Below are 22,540 nucleotides of genomic sequence, written 5' to 3'. Positions count from 1 at the left end.
GTTTGAATGACAAAGCAAGAAGCAGAAAGGGTGCCTCATATAATCCCATTCTGGGAAACAGTGATGGACCGCCACTCGTGAATGTGTGCATAGACAGGTGCAGGAGTGTGTTCACGTGCGCATGCGGTCTGCATGGCTATTTTGCTTATGATTGTACAGACAGGCAGAAATGCACAGGTTGCTAACATGGGGATGATGGGGATGGGAGAGTGATGTGCATAGGGCAGTGATGGCGAACCTATGACACGCGTGTCAGAGGTGACACGCAAACTCATTTTTTTGGTTGATTTTTCTTGGTTAAGTGGCATTTAAATATATAAAATAAATATCAAAAATATAAGTCTTTGTTTTACTATGGTTGCAAATATCAAAAAATTTCTATATGTGACACGGCACCAGAGTTAAGTTAGGGTTTTTCAAAATGCTGACATGCCAAGCTCAAAAGGTTCGCCATCACTGGCATAGGGAGAAGGGAGTCAAGCCAAAGAGAAAGCAATGCTAAAAAACAGCTGGCAGGAGCGGCATTATCTCAGCGATGCCCTTTTGCAGAGCATCTCCACGTGGATCTGTACAGAAAGACAAAGGGAGGTGTGGGGGATCGGAGAGCGCAGAAGAGCCTGCGGAAGAAGGAGTGTGCCTGGAAGGCAATGTGTGTGTGGGGGGGGGGGGGGGTGGGGGAGGGGGAGCCGGGGGAGGTGATTGGAGGAGATTGGAGGAGCTGGGCCAGGTCTCACAAATGGTTACAGATGCTGCTACCTCACACCACTCCTGAGCATCTATCTGTCTGGACCACACAGTCCCAGGCGCTTGGTATTAATTAATCTGAGGGAATCATTACCATTGGTCCCATTTCCCAGATGAAGAAATTGGGGCCCAGAGAGGGAAGCACCATTCCCAAGGTCCTTGGGACTCGTAAGCCAGTCTTCTAACTCCAGGCTCCAAGTTCTTCCACTGCCCCATGCAGTCTGGCCTCCAGAGCTAACACAGCCCCCTTAGCAGGGGCAGTCCCAGGCCGGAGCCCTGAGCAGGGGAGGAGGGGGGAGGGGGATGAGCGCTCCTTTTCCTAGATCTCATGGCATCATGCCTGCCTCAGGGCCTTTGCATCACAGTTCCCCTGTCTGGGATGCTTATTCCTCTTGCTGCTGAGTCAAGCAGGAGGGAAGAGGCAGTTGACCAGCAGTGCTTCCCCATGCTGATTATGTACTGGCAGGACTTTGTACAGGCACCTCAGCAATCCTCCTTCTTGATCCGCCTGAAATCCACATGGAGAGGAGTGGCCCCCTTTTCTTTCCTACTTGTCACCTCTCCAGGTTCCACTTTGCTCAGGAACCTCAGAAGTCCCCCACTCCCATTCCTCTCAGAAACCCCCAGCATCTTCTCCACAAGACACAGATGGCTTCCTGGGGCAGAGTTCCAGGCCAATTCTCCCCCCATTCCCCCCACCCCTGGGGATATTCTAGCCATTTCCTTCCTCCTCACCCACTTCGGCTTCTGTTTCCCTCCCTGCTGCCACAGGGTTTACCATGCAGTTCACACATACCTGTGAGTACCTACTATGAGCCAGACAGAGAATATAACAGTAATGTGACTAGGCCCCTCCCCTTACACTATAAATCATAAAATAAGCACATATGTGAGGTGAGAGGTGCTGGTAAGAGTTAAGGGGAAACATTAAGCAGGTAAAGAATGCATGATGATGGAAGAGGGATGGGTGGGCTATTTTATGCCGGGGTCGGTTGGGCCCTCCTGGGTAGACAGCTGTGGGAACCAGAGATTGAAAAGGAAGACAGACAGGGGAACTGTGATGCAAAGGCCCTGAGGCAAGTATGGGGCCATGGAATAGAAAAGGAGTCTGGTTTGTATGGAGGAGGAGGGGCTGTGAGGTAGCGGAGCCTGGTCATGTAGGACATTTAGGATCCATGTTCTGTCCTGTCCTGCATGCTCGGTCATGCACACTGCCTTCGTCTCACTTCCTCCATCCATTGGATTCCTTCTCCTGTAAGAGTCACTGGAAATCGCCTTTTCTTCCTGCCCTTCTGCCCTTTAACATTCTGTTTCTTGCTTCTCCTCTGCACCTTTGTGTGGCCTCTTTACTTTTTTTTTACTCTGTAACTTCATTATTAATAATTTGGTATTATAATTGTCTTGGCCATGGCTCAGTGAAATTCCATACCTGCCCAGGGATGGGGGGAGGTTGCATAGTTGGTGTTTCGGAGCTCGGAGTAGGGGCAGAAGTCCCGGGTGAGAAAGGACTTCTCTGTGGGAATTCTTGTCATGGACACTGCCGCGTGGATATTTAGTTCCCAGCTCTCGCCAGGCTCAGAACCAACCACACACCCTCTCCCGGCCCCTCCGGCAGCAGACGCTGGGGCTCCCTGAGGCTTCCTCCACAGCTCTCCGCAAGGAGGGAAACCTGCCATTTCTCCCAGCGTCTCCTTCCCTCCCAGCCCCAGGGCCTCTCTGTAGGGGATTCGGGCTGGGAGCCTCTGGTCATCCACGGTGGGCGGGGGTGGGGTCCAGAGAGCAGAGCAGGCTGGGGAGACGCAGCATGGAAACTAGGCCAGCACCGGCCTTCCCACGTCTGACTCTGGTGCAACCTCTCTGCCTGTTGGCTACGAGGCCTCCCACAGCTCTCAGGCCACCTCCCCTCCCCCACCCCAGCTCTCCACCTGCTGAGCATCAGGGGCTTCTAGAGACCTGCTCCTACTATTTCCAAACCCTTCATCTAGTTCCCCTGGCTTGACCCCCACAGCCATACCTATTCATTCACTCAACCATTCCCTGAGCACTTACAACGTGCCAGACACTTTCTAGGCATTGAAGAGACTGCAGTGAAGACCAATGTGGGCTGACATCCTGGGGGAGGCGGCTGGGTGGGGAGAGATTTCAGATCATAAACAAGAGAGTGTCAGGTTGCAACAAGCACTATGATTTAAACCAGTGGTTCTCAACCTCCTGGCCCTTTAAATACAGTTCCTCATGTTGTGACCCAACCATAAAATTATTTTCGTTGCTACTTCATAACTGTACTGTTGCTACTGTTATGAATTGTAATGTAAATATCTGATATGCAGGATGGTGTTAGGTGACCCCTGTGAAAGGGTCGTTCGACCGCCAAAGGGGTCATGACCCACAGGTTGAGAACCACTGATTTAAACAAAACAGTCTACCGTCTGAGAGAGTGACATTTTAAGTTGTGTGACCAGCAATGCTTCACTGGAGACGATATTCCAGCTAAGACCTGAATGATGAGCTAGGGGTCCAGCACTAAGGGAGAAAAGCATCCCCGCAGAGGGAACAGTAAGTGCAAAGGACTTAAGGCAGGAACAAGCTAGGCACCTCTTACCCCTGAGGAAGCTGAGGCTCAGAAGGGTTAAATCACAGCCCAAGGCCACACAGAGAGGAAGCAGCAGAGCTGGGGTTCAAACCCAGGCACATCTGACCCCATAGCCTGTTCTCTTCCCACTTCATTGCTCCTGCCTGGGAAAGAGCCACAAGGACAGTGATGCCAATGGATGGCCCATCGTCCCAGGCACAGCAGTCTCCCTGGAGTTAGCTTTAGCCTTCCTGTCTGTCCCTGTCAATCATACCAACCTCCCTGAGGTCCCTCCTACTGATTGAGACCTCGTGGCTTTCACATGTGCTGCTCCTCTGTCTGCAATGCCCTCCTCCCTTCCTTGACCAATTGTAACCTTTTCTCCTGGCCTTTGAGGGTGAGCTTGTCACCAAAGCAAAGCCTTCCGAGACACTCCAAGACAGCAATCAATACTCCCTGCCCTGGACTCCCACCGCACACGTCTTCATTTCATTTCATTCATTCATCAGATACGTGTTGTGGACGTACTATGTGCCTGACATTAAACAGCAAATCCAAAACATGGAGAGACATGCCACAAGACAAGGGGGCAAGACTGGTGTGGCTCAGTGGATAGAGTGTCGGCCTACGGACTGAAAGGTCCCAGGTTCGATTCCAGTCAAGGGCATGTACCTTGGTTGCGGGCACATTCCCAGTAGGGGGCGTGCAGGAGGCAGCTGATTAATGTTTCTCTCTCATCGATGTTTCTAATTCTCTATCCCTCTCGCTTCCTCTCTGTAAAAAATCAATAAAATATATTTAAAAAAAGAAGAAAAAGACGAGGGGGCGGGGGCTGTGGGAGACACAGCGGGAATGTCAGATACCCCAGATCTTCCCCCGGCTGCGTCTCAGTGCCCTGGATTGACTGTCTGCTTGCTGATCTCCCTGATGTTGGTATTTTAATTTCATATGCACCCCTAACTCCTCAGCACGGTGCCTGGCATGCAGCAGACATGCATTTGGATTTTATATCAATAAAGTAATTCCTTTTTACAGAGCACCTGCTATGTGCTTGGCACTGTTCTAAGTGCTCTGGAAAAGATGTGAAGAAAGCAGACCAATCCCCTGCCTTCATGCGGCTTACATTCTAGTGGGGCTACAATGTAATTGAGTGAATTATTTACAAATCTAGTTTATTAATTAGCATGCTGAGAAGAGACTGAATGGGAGCAGGAGTTGAGAGGCAGTAGAAGATAGCAAAACTCTGTATATGCCCTAAACAGGATTCTCAATTCCCCACTCCCCGTACCTCCAACACTCCTACCTGCTTCTCCCTCAGAGTGGCCCATCTCAGTAATGGACGCCAATATTCATTGATTTCCTCCCCAGTAGCCCCAAATGCCTCCACCTCTTCCCACCCCCATGGCCACAAGCTGGTCCAGGCCACCACTGTCTCTTGCTTGGAGCCCAGCAATAGCTGCCTTCCCGTCTCCCTGCCTCCAGGTCTGGTTTTCACATTCCATGTTCTACCAGCCTCCTCCAGGTTGTTTCTTATGCTTCAACCTCATTTTCATGGCCTCCAGGCTCTCAGCCTAAAATATTTCCCATCATTATCCTTGTATAAGCCATACTTAACATTTCCCCTAGAACTGGCCAATCGTCTTTCCCATGTGTGCACACTTCTGAATCTTTGCACATGCTGTTCCCTCCTTCTGGAATGCTCTTCCTCTTCTCAGCGCCCCTCCACTCTTCTCAGCTCCCCTCCACGCATTCCATATTGGCCTAGCTTACTCTTTCTCATTCCTACATCTCAGCTTACATGTCCTGTCCTCCAGATGTTCCTCACTCCCGAGGATGGATTTGGTTTTCCTGTTCCGTGGCCCCATAGCATTCCTCACCCAACTGTGGCTATTCCTTACTTGTCGGTTTCTCCTGCTTGTCTTTCCACGGAGGTAGAAACCATGTCTGCCCTGCTCAACATCCCCAGGAATCTGCATGGTACCTGACACACAGTAGTTGCTTAATTTGTTGAATGAATAAATGCATAAACATGGGACTTGGAGTGAGTAGAACTTGAAGCAGTGCAAAATGTTCAGATCTCTATTTCACATACCTTAATATATGACCTTGAGACTTCATACAAGACCTCTCTGAGTCACTGTTTATTCATTTATAGGATAAGAGGGTAATATGCATTTGCAGGGTTCTTGGAAAGTTAAGTGTGAGAATCTGTGTGAAAATGCCTGGCACCTAGAAGTTACTCCCTAAATGCTTGTCAGATCTGTGGATGAGTAGGAAATAGACTAGGTGTAATACCCTTATTCAGAAAATTCATAGCTTGGGTCACAGCACAGTGGTAAGGATATAGGCTCTTAAGCTGGGCAGCTGGGTTGGACTACCAGCTCTGTCACTCACTAAATGGACAACCTTAGGCCAAATACTTAAAAACCATTATGTGACTCAGTTTCCTCATCTGTAAAATGGGAATAATGATGGAATTCAGCTTAGATCAGCACCTGGCACATTAGCTATTGTCATTGCTTTTAACATATAACACTGACAACCACACAGTAAGGCTCTTGCCTGTGGTCCTCCTTAACAGGTGAAGAGAGAGTTTCAGAGAAGTGAAGTGACTGCACAAGGTCAAACAATGAGGAAATGTCAGCCTTGTGCTTCAAGGCCAGGTCTGCTGCTCCCAAATCCCATGTTATTTTCACTCCATCAAAGAAGGAGCTCAAAATAGGCCTGTGGCATTTCAGCTAATTTCCTCTAAGCCCTTACCGAGTAACCAACCGCGGGCACACAAAGCTGCTCCCCTAAGAGCATCCATTCAGCAGCTGCTAAGTATGTGTGCCGGGTGGATCCAGACCATCTAATGGGACTTGCACCAAGCCAGCTCTTCCCAGGTGACCTTGCCTGGTCTGCAGAAGGGACCTACGGAGTAGAGCTGGGTTAGGAAGGGGCAGAGGGTGGTACGTGAGTTAGATAGAAAAAGAAGCTGGAGACCAACTGGATGTAAATGGGGGGAGAGTGCCTATTATGTACCAGGAATTTCATCTATCTCATACTATTTAACCTCACTATGATCACTCGGCCATTGTTTATTAAGCATCTACTATGTAGCGCTGGACTAGGTCCCGAAGATGTAACGGTGAGAAAGACACAGCTATTGACTTCAAAGGGCTCCCAAGTCAGTAGGAGAGATAACACATACACACTGAAGTGCTATGAATGAGATGGTAGAGGCCTGAGCAGGGTGGCAACAGTGAAAAGCAGGGAGTAGCTGGGAATAACATCAGAAAAAAAGAAGGCGGGTGTTAATGTGCCCACTTAACATATTGTGAAACTGAGGCTCTGGGAAGTGGGCTTGTTTGGAGTCGTGCAGTTACCAAGTAGCCGAGTCGAGCTATGCCATCAGGTCTATTCTGTCTCCAGAAGTCTCTTTCTTTCCATACTTGCAGCCTGAAAGCTCTTACCTTTCTCCCCAACTCCCTTTCCTTTTCTCAATGATTATCTAGCCAGAAGATTAACAAAATGCTGCTAAAGCCGTGGCCGCTGTCAGTGGCTAAGATGTTAGCTGCTTCTGTGGACAATCAGAAGCTCTGAGCCTCTCTTACTGATTTCATTTGAGCAAAAGATTCAGGGGTTGGTGTGAAAGGGGTGGGGAGATGAGAAGGAGGTATCTATCTCCAGTCTGAAGGGACTTCTAGGACAGGTCAAAGGTGACAGAGTGAGGGCAAGCTTCTCAGGCTTGTGTGGCTATACGCAAGCCTCTCTCCACTGCCCCCAAAAGGCCTAGTCTATCTAAGAGCCCTTCCTGCTTGCTCTTCACTTTTTCCTCAAAAATGGGAGCCAAGAAAACCACCCACCTGTCCCACTGGCTGAATGTGCTGGGTTTCCTGCTGAGTGGGATCCATACATCTGCCCCTTCCCATCCCCATCCTCACAGGACAAGAAACCAAGCTGGAGAAATCTTCAGTCTGCAAATGCAGCTCTTTCTATAGCCTACAGGTACCTTAGCAGGAGTGTGAGATCTTCATTCTGTTCTCCAGACACCAGAACCCTCTCCAGGTGCCTGAAGCACAGCAGTCCCCCCTCACAGGGTGATAGAAGAGAGCAAAGAGGGAGAGAAGGGAGTATCATGCAGGTGGAGAAACAGGTAGTTTTCCTACACACATACAAGAATTCATTGGACATGCCTGCAGGTCATCTCTGAGGTAAGGGAACAAGTTGGGCAACACCAAAGAAAGTCTAATTTTAATTCAGTCATGTATTACATACTCTTTGAAAATAACCAGATCTCTGAGAAATTGTTAAGTAAAATAAAAAATGGAGAGGCCAGAAAGTATGAAATAATTGAGTTATGAAATTACATCTCTAACCCCCAACTGACCCATCAGACTCACAGCTCTCTCTAGGCTCCTCCCCATCCCCCCACCCCACCCCCAAAAAATAAAGACAGTGTACCCTCCATCATGCCTCATGTGTTCTCACTCACTTAACTATGAAGCTGATCAGAGGGAAAAAAGGAATCAGTAGCAGCAGGAATCGGATGTGCTGCGTTTTCCAGAGTTTACATTAAGGAAAAGTTGCACATATAGAAACAAGAGGTGATGCTGTGATTAACCCAGGATAAGGATTCTGCAGAGGAGGAGATGTGTTAGGATGTGTTTCAGTGTTCCCAGCAGGGAGATTTTTATCTCTTCCAATCCAGTTTATGAATGGCATGGGAAACTTAAGAAGGGTTCACATTTCACCCACTTCCCCTACAAACATGTTTATCTGTAAGATGAAAATCATTGCCCAAGTCCCAGCCACCACTCACCCTTCCGCACCCTTTTCCATGAATAATCTTTCCAAAATGTCTGCTTGTAGGAGCAAGATTTCGAATTTCACGGTAAACTACAGAGAGAGACACACACAGTGCACTGCACACCCCCACTTCGCCAATCAGAGACAAAGAGACAAGAGAGGAACAACCAAAACGAGACGCCGCTAACGTGGCAATAAAATAAAATAAACTCCCAAGCAGCAAAGTGAAACTGATGATTTAAAAAACAGAGAAAGACCTTGTTTGTAATTACCCATCCAGGTTATATTTTCACCGCTTCCAGGCAGAGAGAAACGGCTGGTTGAAGTTTTGTGCCCATCTGATTGTGATGGGAGGGTTGTATTTGAAGCTCTGGGCACGTAGAGATGGAATGAGAAAGAGGCTGAGCTGGAAGAAACACCAAGGGGGAGGGAGGGAGGGGGAGAGAGAGTGGGGGGGGGCAGAGGGAAAGGGAGCGAGCTATCTCTAGCTACGCCTTCCTCTAAGCTCTGGGAGCCCAGGAGAGCGCTCATTTTAGGGTTTGGGAGAGGAGTAAAAAGAGGAAAGGCGCTCCCCCCAGCTCTGCCCTGGCCTCGCTGCCCGCTGCCGGGAGGGGAGGGAGGACTCTGGCCCGCGCCCCCCTCCTGGCCGAACGCCCTGCCTGCCCGGGCGCGCGCGGAGCGGGAGGCGCAGGGAGCTGTCCAGTTCAGCACCACCCGGTAATGCAGTAGGTGGGAGCGCCTCCGCCGGGCCGGCGGGCAGGGAGTTGGGGAGGGGGGGCCGGCAGGCGGGCGGCCCATCCTGCAGCAAGACGCCGGCTCCCTTGTTTCCAGGAGCTTTGCAGATAGGGGGAGGGAAACCCGCCTCGATTCTCCGGGAGAAACCCCTTCCCTCCCCCACTTCGCCAACACTACCCCGCCACCAACAACAATAACCGCCGCCGCTGCTCGTCCTGCCGCCGCTGCGCCTGCCCGCCCTGCTGCTGCCGCCGCTGCCGCTGCCACTGCCGGGGCAAAACCATGGAAGGCGAGACCCCCGCACCTGTTCAGCTGAGATCAAGGGCTTACAGAATACTGGGAAGTCTGGTCTGAAACGAAAGCGCCGAGACCCCCCAAGGAAGAGAACTGGCGAAGAAGCAAAGGATTTTCATGGCGCAGGCCGCAGAGACGGAAGGTTGCATCTCGGCTTTTACAATCTCTAACTGTCTAGGTCCCGACCATGAGAGATTGTGTTGAGAATGCGGCTGTTCCCTGGTTCACTGTGGAAGCCATCTCCAAATTAGCTATCACATATGGAAACTGGAGACCAGAATTTTAGGAAAAGAGCTTAAGGCATCTCACTTGGGGGGGGTGGGGGGTGTCTTTTTATTTTATTTTTCCTTTTTTTTAAAAAAAAATCACTGCAACTGGAACAGTTTCTGATCTCAAAAGGCAAGCCTCTCTTCCCGTGTGATCTTTATAATTTATACTCTTTTCCGTGAGCTTTCTTACTTCCCCTTTTTTATATCTCTCCATAATCTCTATTCACACATATATCCATTATATTAGTAGTGGAATTATTTTTATTTTATTTTTTGCTTTAGTACTTGCACCCTCACACACACTCTCCCGAGAACCAGAAGTCGGTTGGGTGTTTATATAATGAAGAATTATGGGGCTGTTTGATCGAGGTGTTCAAATGCTTTTAACCACCGTTGGTGCTTTCGCTGCCTTCAGTCTGATGACCATAGCTGTGGGAACCGACTATTGGCTCTACTCCAGAGGGGTTTGCAAGAGCAAAAGTGTCAGTGAGAATGAAACCAGCAAAAAGAACGAGGAAGTTATGACCCATTCTGGATTATGGAGAACCTGCTGCCTAGAAGGTATTTGATTTCCCATCTCCTCCCCCTCTCCACCCCACCCCTCCCCACCCCTCCCCGCTCCCCCTCCCCACCCTCCTCCGGATAAGTCCCCTTCACATTCCACCATTTTCTTACTTCACTCCTTCCACCACGGATCAAGGTTGCTTGGGTTAGTTTCAGAGGAAAGGAAATCAATAAGCCAAAGCCATTCTCAACTCTCAAGCCACCACCACCTCCCTTTCCCCAGACCTCTTCATTGGAATAATCTATGATGTGATGAAAACAACAAGGGATTGTCTTTAAAAGTCAAATGTGTTCTGCCTACTTCGGAATCATTAGGATTTGCCATTTGATGTAGTCTTGCCATCTATGGGGGGAGGATAATTGTTTCTCTCACACTGTTTTGAGAGAAATTCAAAAATGTTCTTCCTTTCCCCCTCCTCTTCCCCTTACTCCCCAAAAGTCCCAGACACATCATCATCTGAAAATCTCCTGTAAAAAAAAAAAATTGTTTCTAAGAATCCTTACTTGGTAAATCCTAATTATTCCAGGATCTCAAGCTGAGTTCAAGAGCATTTCGTAATGTCTATGAGCTACACATATTGTTGGAGGCGACTGGCTGTGTGTGTATGTGTGTTTTAATGTTTACAAAGTCTAAAAATACATACGTCTCTCACAGGAAACAAGCCCAAGTTCTAATAAACAGAGATTCACTTGCAGGTTAAGCTGAGAACCAATTCACTTCCACGCAGAGTGAAATGTCTGTTATCCAGACGCGCGTAGAGTCAGCATTGCAGCCAGTTGGAGAATCAGACATTGTGCAGGAAGGCCAGGGAGGGAGGCGAGGGCATGGGCAGGTTGGGGGGGGGGGGGAAGGAGAGCAGTGGGACAGGGGTGTCAGCTGTTTTCCTTGATCTTGCAGGGTCATTGGGACATATGTGCCAGTGCATGTGCTGTGGGGGGAGGGGTCCCTACAGTGTAAAGCCTGGGTGAACAGGGTGCGGATGAAGGCATGTGCTTCTGAGACACACTAATAAGCACTGAAAAAAACTCCTGCAGGTCATACGATCTGCATTTAGCAACAGACTTTAATGGGAGGGACTGTGTTTGAATGGTTACAGCCACCCATAGAAAGACGTGCACAGAAAGATACACGTTTCTGTGTGGAGAGAAGGCTTATGTGCTTTGCTTCTGATTTGAGCCAATACTGAAGGCTGTTGGAGGCAGCGTCGGGAAGCAGAGACTGCAGGATTGTTTGTTAAGCTCAACATGGGATGGTAATGCAGGGAGTAGAAGCCAGGAGATGGGGGGAGCAAAGAGCGAAATGGACAGGAGTGGGAGAAACTGATGTGACCCCAGGGTCTAATCCAAACTGAGCAAAAGCCGCTCTCTGGGAGATGGTCGTGTCTGGGAAAGAGCATCAGCTCTGTGCTTCCCCACCGCCCCCCAACATTCTTGGTGCAAGCGGTTGAGTGATGGCTGGACATGTTTTGAATAGCTAAGTGACTTCAGTGAGCGATGGTCTATTTGACGCATACTGCATTTGGTGCCCTTTCTCAATCCAAACTGCTGCTTTGAACATCGTCTGCATAGCAGCTCTCTGCTGAATACTATATGCTCTTCCCCAGCCAGAGAATCAATATCGGGAAATTAATAGAGACTGTTTTAAACACACCCCTCCTTTAAAAAAAAAAAATGAAGAGCCTTTCATGCAGCTGGCCATTAACCGCGAAAAGACTTCCATTTAATTAAACATTTATGGCCGACTTTTATTCCGAAAGAGAAGAAAAGCAAAGTGAATGAGGGCTGCTGTAGGGAAACGATCACGTGGCAATTTGCTTCCCTTGGATTTAAGTTGGATGGATGGAGATATGCGGCCACGGGTTAGAGGAAAGCAGGACACTCTTTTAGAACGATCCCCAGCGCTTGGTGACTTGGTCTACATATGCTTTCTTTATGAGGGTTCTATTTGTATTTTCTTATTCCTATGATCTTTTAAACAATTAATAATCCCCAGAAGGCAGGAGGACTAGGGAGAACTTTGGATCAGTTGTGCATTAAAAGGCTTAAATATTTTCATTAAAATTCCATCTGTTTGGTGTCCACATCCCCAAACGTGCTGCCCAACCAGCCCCTTTAACTTTCTCTCCAAGCCACACACCATCTCTCTCCCTGAATCATCCTTAAAAAGCTTAGGCCTGCAACCCTTCCCAAGGGTTGTGTGATGCACACAGGAGCTGTGGGTTCGGCCCCTCTCCCCGGGCTGGGGCCTCCGGGCAGTGAGGGGATGGCTGGGCCAGGCTCCCTTTGAGACCTTCGTTCTGTTTTCACTTGTAGCCAAGGCCCAGGCAGGAAGGGTGAGTGTTCAGGGCCCCCACTCAGCCTGGCCTTTCATTCCCAGAGCCTCTGTCCACACGGGCTTTGCAGGCCCCGGACCCGCTAGGAAGTTGGGCCTTGGCCGCTTAGGAAGTAGTTTGAAGACGTTAAGCCACTTCATTTCAAAGGCTGTGCTGGTTTCCCAAGATCGTAAGCATACTTATTTCTGAAGGCTGGCACAGACGGCTGTTGTGGGGCTCTCATGGGCTTGCTTTTCTGAGCATTCACAATAGGGTCGTCCTTTACGGAAATCAGATTATCGGTGCTTCCGTCTCCCCCAACCTACGGTTTTTGTGAGAAACTGGACTTTCAAAAAAGGTCCCCCATCACCTCTTTATTGTGCCTCCTACCCGTACCCAAGAAGTTGTGAGCAGATTTCAGATCTTCTCCCCCAGAGGCTGCTAACGACGCCAGACAGAACACAACCCTGTCTGCTTCTGCTCTCTCCTGCTCTCTGGCTTTCACTGGGCGTTTGTTCTTGAGATGATTTTTTTTTTCTTTCACTTCTTGATGAAAATAAGAATCAGAAAATATTTCCTTGCCTCTCTTGCTGCTTTGGAAATGAATCAGTCTGCTGCAGAATGAGAAGGGACAGGACCACCTGTTAGGGGTGGACACAGCAGGAGGGGACAGGAATCTGGAGGAAACTACCTTTATGTGTTCCCTCTGCAGAGTCAACAACAGCAGCGTCTCCGTGTATGAACTTGAACCCCTAACAGGCTGGTGTCCTTAGTGGGGTTGGGAGGTTAGGGGACGGTCTGCATGTGGACACAGGTAGGTAGAGAGTGATGGAAGTTCTTGAACTTTTCACAAAACCTGAGTTAAGAGCCTTGAAATGCAGAGATGAATTGGCCGTTTCTATAAAATCTGCAACAGGACACTAAAACAGCTTGTTCCAGGCGAGTATCTGTGGGCTGTGCAGTGGCTGGCTGCCTAAGACATTAACCTCTGTTGTCACCAAAAGGAATCATTGTCTCCAGGGGCAGCAAGAAATTCACTCTTTGTGTGTATTCTCCCCTGTCCCTTCCCCTGTCCCAGCTGCACGTCTGTCTCCCCCAGAGGATCTCCAGGCCTGCAGAGGAGGAGGCTGGGCTACAGTGTGGTCTGCAGCAGAAACTCACCCTGCTTTCTCGCTCCCTCTCCCACCCCTTTCCTTTCTGTGAGGCACAGCCGAAATCTCTGTCTGTGTTCAGACTGTTAATTCCCTCTGCTGAATTTCCAAGCTCCTCTTCCTTCCATGGCTTCTCCTGTCTCCCCCTCCACATGCTGCTTCTCACGGAGGGTCTGCCATACTTCTCCTGCTCTGCTCTCACTGAGCAAGTCGTGTCTTGATTTTCCTCCAAGTCCGTGGTTGCACAGCCTTTGCGAGGCTGCGAGGTGGCGAGTGCTCCGCGCAGGGCTCAGCCACGGCTCTCTTGTTCTGAAGGAGGAAAGGATGAGTCTGGTATGTTAGGAAGGCCAACCACCTTTCCCAGACACTCTTGCCTTTCAGTATGGACAAGCTGGGTATGGAAGTCGCTCATGGGCCTTCATACTGTGTACGAAGGCTCCAGAATTCCCAAGATAATTTGACTGTCTTTTGCACTTTGCACACAGTAGGTGCATAAAAAATATTTATCAATGGATTGACTCAGAAGTTCTTAAAATTGCTGAAATTAATTCAAACATCATAAGGACATGTGACTGTGACAATCAAGTGAGGGGGGCAGTGAGGAAATCAGGCTGGTTTGTTTGTTCTTCCTGGAACTTTTTTTTTTAAGAATAATAATGAGTCATGAATTCATTATTATAAAATAAGAGAATTCCAAAGGAGTCAGTCATTGCAGGTGCATTAGCTCCTAACTGGCTAACGAAAAATCATCAGTACATTCAACCTCTACAGGGAAGGAAAGAATAACCCATTGATTTTCTTCCCTTTCCTGCTTTTCAAGTGTATCAAAGGCCAGTTTGATCTTAATACTCACCAGAATAGACACTGGGCAGAGAGCAGGCATCCTGGCCCATCCCTATGTAGCTTCTACAGAAGCTTCTATTCGTTACCAAACTTCCCCACCAATCCCCCGGACCCTGAGAACACTCCCCATGGTCTTGGGCTCTGCTCGGCAGTTTTCCATAGAACCAGGCCCAGCAGCCCAGCCACTCACCTTGGAATGAGGAACAAACTCTGCAAGTCCCGGGCATTCACACTGCCCTCCTGCCCCTGCCTCCCCGTGATGAGAATGACCCACACAGTGACATACACACACCAGGACACATGGGCAGAAAGTGGCAGAGCCAGAACTCAAATCCAGGCGTTTCAGGTCCACCTGCAAGCCTCCAGCGGGCTCCGCACACAGCCCCTGGCCCAATTGACATCCTCATGGCTGGCATCGGACTCTAGTCTGTCTGCACCCCGTCGAGTGCCAACCTGAGCATGTCAGGAAACCTGAGTTCTGACCCACCCAACACCCAGCACCCTGCACCATGCAGGGTGACAGTTCTGCCCCAGTCTGCTCACTCCCATGAGGCTGAGGGAATGCAACGCTGAACTCCAGGGCAGACCCACCATGCGCCTCCCTGGCTTCGCCCTTGCATTTTGGAAGTGCCCTCAATGTAAATTGTCTGTTAGTTTTACGTTTGCAAGCATTTTTCAAAAAGTGGCAAGTGGATGTCCCCTGTCACTCATGGGAGTTTTCAGATGAAGCTTTGTGGGGTGTGGTGCAGCTGAAAGAATCCTGCGGCCACACAGACCCGGGTTCATGTCAAGCCCTGCAGCCTCACAAGCCATGTGATTTGGGGCAAGTCATTTCACCTCCACCAGCCTCAGTTTCCCTTTCTGTAAAAGTGAAGGATAAAAGCCTTCTCACAGGGCGGTTGGTAGTTTAGCAACTAAAGGAGTGGCTGTCTGTCATCTACTTCCCGATGACCACCTTGTTGGAAATTGCAATCAACACCCCCCAGCCCCGCCCCTCATCCACCCTCCTTCCTGTTTTATTTTTGTGCAGGGCACCACCTTCTGGCACACAGCGCACTTAGCTCAGGACGTTTGTTGTCCACCTCCACCTGGACTGTCAGCTCCACCAGGGCAGGGCTTCTGTCTGCTCTGCTCATTGCTGTAGGCACAGCACCTGTGACAGTGCAAGACGTCACCCCGCCTTTGTTGGTGAAGGAACATATGACCACTGCCTGCTGCAGGGTGCACCTTCCGGAATGGTGGTCCCTTCACATCGTCAAAGGACTGCTCTCTAAATTACATCCAGCCAACAGTGGTGGCAAAGGCATCTTTTTTTTTTTTTTTTTTTTTTTTTTTTTACATTCTAAAAAATAATGGACCCAACACAGAGGAAGGAGGGAAAGAGGGAAAGGGGGGAAGAGGAGAGAAGGGGAGACTCAACACACAAGGGGTGGTAATAAAGAAAGATAATAAAGAAAAGGAAGTGGAGAGGTAGGAAATGCCTGGGAAGGAAGTGCTAGGGGCTGAACAGCCTCTAGATCAGCCGTGGGCAAACTACGGCCCGAGGGCCGGATCCCGCCCGTTTGAAATGAATAAAACTAAAAAAAAAAAAAAGACCGGACCCTTTTATGTAAAGATGTTTACTTTGAATTTATATTAGTTCACACAAACACTCCATCCATGCTTTTGTTCCGTCCCTCCGGTCCAGTTTAAGAACCCACTGTGGCCCTCGAGTCAAAAAGTTTGCCCACCCCTGCTCTAGATAGACACTGGCCATGTTTTTCTGCCTCCACATCATCCAGGGCGTCTGTCATAGATCCCCGGGGGCAGCTCCCCATGAGTGTTCGCTCCCAGGTTAATGGGGGAGAAGACACAATCCAGACTGATAATGCAAGGGATTTTTTTTAAATTTCCAAATTCAATAGCTCCTCTTATACTTGACTACATATCTTTCAGCCAAATACCCATATTCAAATGAAACAAGCACGTTGAGTTTCTAGGTTGATTTATAGCCACAGATCAGTCCATTTCTTCACTCATTTATTTTACTTATTAAATCTTTGATACACCCCTGCCAAGTGCCAGGTGCTGGGCCAGAGCTTGGGTCATAATGGGAAGTAGCCCCCATGGGGGGGGTCACTGTCCTCAGAGTCCTGAGGGCCAACTGAGAGAGACAGACCCTACTTTCAGTAAATCCCAATGTATATACAAACTCCAACTATAAGTGCTCCCAAGGAGAGTCCCATGGAACTGTGCGTTTATAATATTACCATATTACCATCGTATCTAAGCAGAGAAGGCACCCCTGGATATCTGAATATGAATGGATACCTGAAGGATAAGTAGGAGTAACTGGGTGAAGAGAACAAGAAAGAGCATCCTAGGTAGGAGGGCAGCAGATGCAGAGATCGATGAGGAAGAGAATGAGACCAGTACTGGAGAAGGCCAGGTGGCTGGAGATGGAGATGGGGAGGGGAAGGGGCGGGGAAGGGGTGCTGGATGGTGTGGGAAGGGGACTACAGAGGACTCAAAGATAGGGACTTGTTGGTCTTGTTCGAGTTTTGTTCTTTGACTTCTGGCTTCTAAGCTGTGTGACCTTGAGCTGGTTAATTCTACCTCTGCACCTCATTTGCAACATCTACTTAATGGAGATGAGAATGCCTGTGCCTAAGGTTGTCATGAGGCTTAGAACACTGTTCCCTTCTTTTCCTTGTCATGCTCTTCCCACTTCCACCCCAGCCTGATTATGGTGGTCTCAAAACTTCCATGACAACACAGAAAAGAGAGGAAATAAGTTGATTCAACTCCAATCAACCAAATTCTAAATATAGTCAGTGGAGGTATTTAGCCAACCCTGAGCTTAAAATAGGGAGGCAGTGGTGAACAAGCCCCACCCTGCCTCAGGGACCCTCCAGGCGAGTCCCAGTTCTGGGATCCTAAAGAGCAGGCATCTCACAAAACAGCTCCTTTTCATACAAGACATCTGACGTCGCCTGCCGCCACTCCTCCTCTTCGCCCTCCTGCAAATTCAGAGGGATTCCTGGCATCTTTTACAACGTTAGGATCATTGAGGATTCGAGCTGGAATTTGAATGAGCTCAGTTATATCACCAGACTTTTTAAAAATAAGATTGAGAGTAAAGGGATGTTAACTGCGTTTCCCAAGGCCAAAAATTGCATGTCAACTTTTGTAGGATTATCAATAAGCTCCTGTGGCCTAGCATCCTGGTCCTTGCTCCCGGGCATATAAAGGACTTTATTCATCCAGCTCCGTCTTTCCTCCGTTCTAAGACACTATCAATGACAAAATGAACTATCCACTTAAACGGCGTTCAGGGGAGGGGAAAAGGAATTGAATGTATGCATCAACTGTAAAACACACTCTAATTTCAGAAATGTGGAAACCTGAAATATGTGCCTTAGAATCAAAGAAAGATGGTAAGCTCTCTTGCTGGCAGAGAGAAATGCAGGCAGGGTGCTGAGAGGGCCCAAGGGATTTCTTTAGCGTGCAGCTGGTATCTGTCCCATGACTCAGGAAGCAGCAGAGGAGAGAAGAATGTGGTCTTACCAGCGCCTTTCTTGACAAGGAAAAGGGCAAGAGTTAATTTTTTTATTCAACAGCTGTTCCCTGAGCACTTGCCAGGTACTGTGTGAGTCTAGGACAGAGTCAAAGGCTCAATCTCTGCCCTCAAGGAACTCTTAGTCTAGTAGAGAAGACATATCAATGAACAGACGATGACAACGGCACAGCATGAAATATAAGCACAGGATCCTGGAAGCACAGAGACTGGGCAGGGGGGTATGTCAGGGAAGATGGAGTTCTGAAGGCTACATCATAGGGGTGAGCGAGCCAAGGAGAGGACGGCACTTCAGACAGAAGGAATGGCATGTGCAGAAACACATGCCCAAGCAGTCCAGCATGGCAGGAAGACAGAAGCGGGGAGAAGTGAGGCTGGGAGGTGGCAGAGACGGGATCCCAAAGGGACGTAAATGGCTCATGGAGCAGTATGTGCTTCGGCATGGAAGGACAGGGAGACCCAGAACGCTGGTGAGCAAGGGGAGAAGTCCCAACCAGCTTTGCCCATCAGCACAGTCACAGGCTGCTGAGAGAGGCCTGACGGGAGGGCATCGGGGTGGGAGCTGGTGAGACTCACAGGGATGGGGTGAGGCACAATGCGGAGGGTGTTGTGGTGCCCAGGTGACGTACACTGTCAGCTGTAGTAAATGGAAAGTAAAGGGAGAAGCTTACAAGTGATGTACAATAGCAGCGCGCCACAATCCTCTCTTCCTTCCCCACTTCCTAGTGTAACAAGCCTCCAGTGAATGCATATGAGGCCCTGGGGCTCAAAGATCCAGAAAGGCTGGCTCACATGTCCCTTCTCCAGGCGCCTTCCTGACTATCTAAATCTAAAGTCGCCTCCAGTCCCACTACCCTCTTTTATTTCCGTCCTCACCATTTTAACACTGACTTTTTCACTTTTTAGCATTTACTTGTTTATGATCTGTGTCCCCTCTAAGACTGCACGCTCCATGAGGGCAGGGGCCGTGTTCGCCTCGGCACAGAGAGAGCGCCTAGGAGCTACCTGTTGAATGAATGGCTAAAAAAAACCAAAAAAAGTGGTGCCTGCCCTCAAGAAGCTCCCATCTAAGGAGGGAGATGGGCTTTGAAACAGAAACACCAAGCATCCTGTTGACCAGTCTTTTCTGCTAGGCCTGGCCGGGGCCACATTCTTGAGAACAGGCAGGGCTTTCCCTTGCACCCCCAGCCAGGGCCACAGCTTTGCAATCAAGCTTCAGAAAGCTGATCAGCCGCTGCGAGCCTGCTCCCTCCTGGGCAGCACTCACCTTTCCTCTCAATCCAAACCCCTGTTAGTTATCGCCTGGCCCACAGGTACTGACTTAGCAGCCCTGGGTCTGCCTCCGAGGAGCCACCACACCTTCACCTTATTGACACTATATTTATTCACTCTTCCCTGAACTTCCCGGGCTTTGGGTAGTCTTCCAGCTGCTAACGAGAATGCCAAGGATTAGGTACAAGATCCCAGGTGCACAGTTGCTGAGGCCTCATTGTACGGGGAATCGGCACTCTGCAATTTAAACACCCCAGTGCCAACCTCGCTCTGGCCTTGCCATTGGGCAAAACTTATTGGTGACTGGCTGTGGCTGACCAAGACCCTTCTTTACCCCGTGTTGCCCCATTGCGCGCCTTTCTCACTTTCTCTGCATAAAGGTCATTAATTCTTTTCTGTCACATTTCCACCACCCCCCTCCCCAACCTGGATCTCTGTCTGCACAGATCCTTCTTGAATTCTCCCTAAGGTTGGGAACTCTCCTCCCTAATTTTCCTCCAACATCTTTTACAAAGAAGGAAACTCTGAAAAACTTCAGAACTAATAATAACTATAGTAATAATAATCATAGCTAATCATCTGCTTAGTACACTCTTTGTGCTAAGCAGTCTTAAATGCTTTCCAGAAGTTAGCTCTTATTCAGTCTTCAAAATGCTGGAGGTATGCGCCATGATGCCCATTCTCTCCATCTTAAGAGGCTCAGAGAAGTTAACTCACTTGCCCAAGTTCACACAGCAAGTGGCAGAGCTGGGATTCCAACCCAAGTCTGTCCAACCCAAAAACCTATGCACAGCCTTCTATGACACTAATTACATTTTCCCCTACCCCTCAAATCTATAAATAAAATTCTTGGAGAAGTTGAAAGCTAAGCAGAAATTGTACCCCATGCATGATGACGTCTTCAAACATTTGCAGCTTGAATAGGATATGCTCCTTACCCAGGTCAGAGAGGGGAAGAGGGGGGGCTGCCCAGCTTTCTCACTGCTGTGCAAACTGAGGGTGCCTCAAATGCATGGGCACCCCTCTCCTTGAAGCTAGCAGAGAGGGAAGGAACATCTATTCCCTCTCCCCTGCCCTATGCCTGGAGGGCACGTTCCAACCACTGTGTACTTGTTTCGGGACTCAGCTAAGTTGTCACTTCTCCCTGCTCCCCTGCCGCCTCCCATCTGCACGCACCTGGGTTGCGTTCCCTCCCTCTTTCCTTCCACAGCATCCACACAGGCTTCCCACAGTACCTTCCATCGTCTCTGTTGCTTGTTTCCATCTCAGCTCTGCCTCTAGACCAAGCATGTCAAACTCATGGCCCACGGGCCACATGCCTCATTTATTTGGCCCGTGTTAGCCTTTGAGTTTGACATGCTTGCTCTAGATCATGAGTTCTTGTCTATTTCTTCAACAAGATGCACTCAGTTACTGCTATGTGTCAGTTACCATCTGCTAGGGGTGGAGGTGAGGGGGGTGGAGGGGAGATACAGGGGCACAGCGAGCACACGCAGGGCGGAGAGGTGAGGTTGTTCCAGGAAGAGGGTGCGAGAGTGGGGGTGTTTGGGAAACCACACAGGTTTGCAGTTTTGCTGGAGGACCTGGTGTGGGAGGGAAGGTAGAGGAAGGATGAGATTAGACGAACAAGAAAGATTAGGCAGCCTCGAAGACCACACCATGAAGAGCCGGTTATGCTGTGTAAAGAGGCCAGAGAGGAGACTGTGGAGAGGAAACGATAAGATGAGATCTGCACTTTAGAAAGAGGGCTCAGGAAGCCGCGTGACGTGGAGATGGGAGGAAGAGGAGCACAGAGCAGGGAGTCCAGGAAGGAGATGACCGCACAGCCCGGCCAGTGAGGAGGCAGCTGACCCCGGCAGGGCACTGACACCGGAGGACCCACAGGTCCTGGGAGCTGTCGCTCGGGTTGAGTAAGGTGTGACGGCGAGTGACCTTCACTGAGAGAGGGCAAAGAGGAGAAACGTGCAAGAAGATGGGGCCTTTCATCTCAGATAGAGGGATTCCACGCCTGAGTTCCCAGGCCCAGTGCTCAACCAGTGCTCGATGAATGAATGAATGAATGAATGAATGAATGAATATAAAAAAAAGCTTTGCATCTAAGACTAGGATGCATATTTAGTCTCAGGTTTTCCTCAGCACCGTCATGATGAAAGCATGCATTATGTTCTAGCCAGGCCTGGAATCCATGTCAGCTTATCACTTACCAGCTACGTGACCTTGGATGGGGATTTCGCCTCTCTAAGTTGATTGTCTCGTGTGTAAGTGGGGAAAATTAGATCTCACTCATGAGCTGAAGTTTCAGTAGGTGGCTCCATGCAAAGTGCTTAGCAAGGTGTCGGTGCAGAGTAAGCACTCGAGAAATGCCGGGTGCTGTGAGTAGCAGTGGTGTGTTTATTATTGATTATACTCCCAGCTGCAACGGGTGACCTGCAAGTGAGCTGTGCTTGGCCTTCAAATGTTCTACACGTTGAGAACTTTCCTATATGTTTTTAAAAGTTCATATTTGGGGCTTCCCCTGAAAAAAAATAATTGTATTTTTGTCACTCTCGGCCCCTTTCCTGCTTGGCAACATCAGCAGGAGCCAGATGTCCCTTCAGGTGTGGCAGGTGCTATGCACCCCCCAAGTGTCTGTGCGGCTGCTTTTCTCCCTTGGCCTTCCCCTGGCCTCTGCAAGCTCTGAGTTTGCAAAAGCTCCTCTCTGCCAATGGCAAACTACAGGCGGAGCTTTGTCGGTCCGTGGGCTGAAAACGTTAGCAAAACAATGCCAGCCCTGGCAGGGTGTAGCAGCTAAGCGTGAATAAAGCCGTGCATCTGTAAATAAATGCGCAAAAAGCTCGCATTCCCCAGCAGTGCTTGCAGGTAAGATTGGGGTGGAAGGCTGGCCGCATCCACTCCCTCTACTGAGCGTCTCCAGGACAAGTTGTTGCTTTTAAAGAGAGAGCCTCTCACCCATTTGCTGCCACCCTCACTGCTTCTCTCTCAGAGGCTGACATTTTCTGACCTTGACCCCCGTTGGGGAAGTGCACCCTGTCATGCAGACCACGTGATGTGTTGGATTCAATAACTAAATGACAGGCGCTGGGGAGACAGTCCACGCTGCCAGTGTTGGCTGAAGAGAGGGGGTGGGGGTTTTGCTGGAAAATGGGGCATCTTCTACTTTGAATTTTTACCTCAAAGACTTCATAGAGAAGAAGCAAGTTTCAGAAGCTGTCTTGGTAGGGAAACAGTTACCCAGCAATTGCTCAGAAAGGATGTGAACTTACAAAAACATGCAGTTTTATCGGGAAGAAAGGTTGGATCTGATCCAACCTGGCAGTTTTTGAATGTTTGCTCTGTCAGGTTCTGTGCGAATCCATGGGGCACAGAAAGAAGTCAGCTCTGAAGTGGGGGGTGGGGCTGCCCTGATCCTCCTGCTGACATCGCTCCTCCTCTTCCCA

The 22,540-nt window shown here is 49.3% G+C and overlaps 1 protein-coding gene across 2 annotated transcripts in view; it reads left to right on the top strand.

Moving 5' to 3' along the window:
• The first annotated feature begins 8,772 nt into the window (after positions 1-8,772).
• Positions 8,773-22,540, top strand: part of CACNG2 (calcium voltage-gated channel auxiliary subunit gamma 2) — a 102,782-nt gene continuing 89,014 nt past the window's right edge. Inside the window, exons 1-2 of one of the 2 annotated variants that reach the window (XM_081082383.1) lie at positions 9,177-9,535; positions 9,821-9,966. In XM_081082383.1, coding sequence (XP_080938509.1) covers positions 9,825-9,966 — 142 coding nt within the window. In that variant the 5' untranslated portion in view covers positions 9,177-9,535; positions 9,821-9,824. Of the gene's footprint in view, positions 9,967-22,540 lie in introns of both variants that reach the window. The other variant, XM_081082382.1, reaches the window with a different exon arrangement.

Source organism: Myotis nattereri, assembly GCF_964212035.1.
Source record: "Myotis nattereri genome assembly, chromosome: 2".
NCBI lineage: Eukaryota > Metazoa > Chordata > Mammalia > Chiroptera > Vespertilionidae > Myotis > Myotis nattereri.
This window is presented reverse-complemented; position numbering and strand designations above follow the sequence as displayed.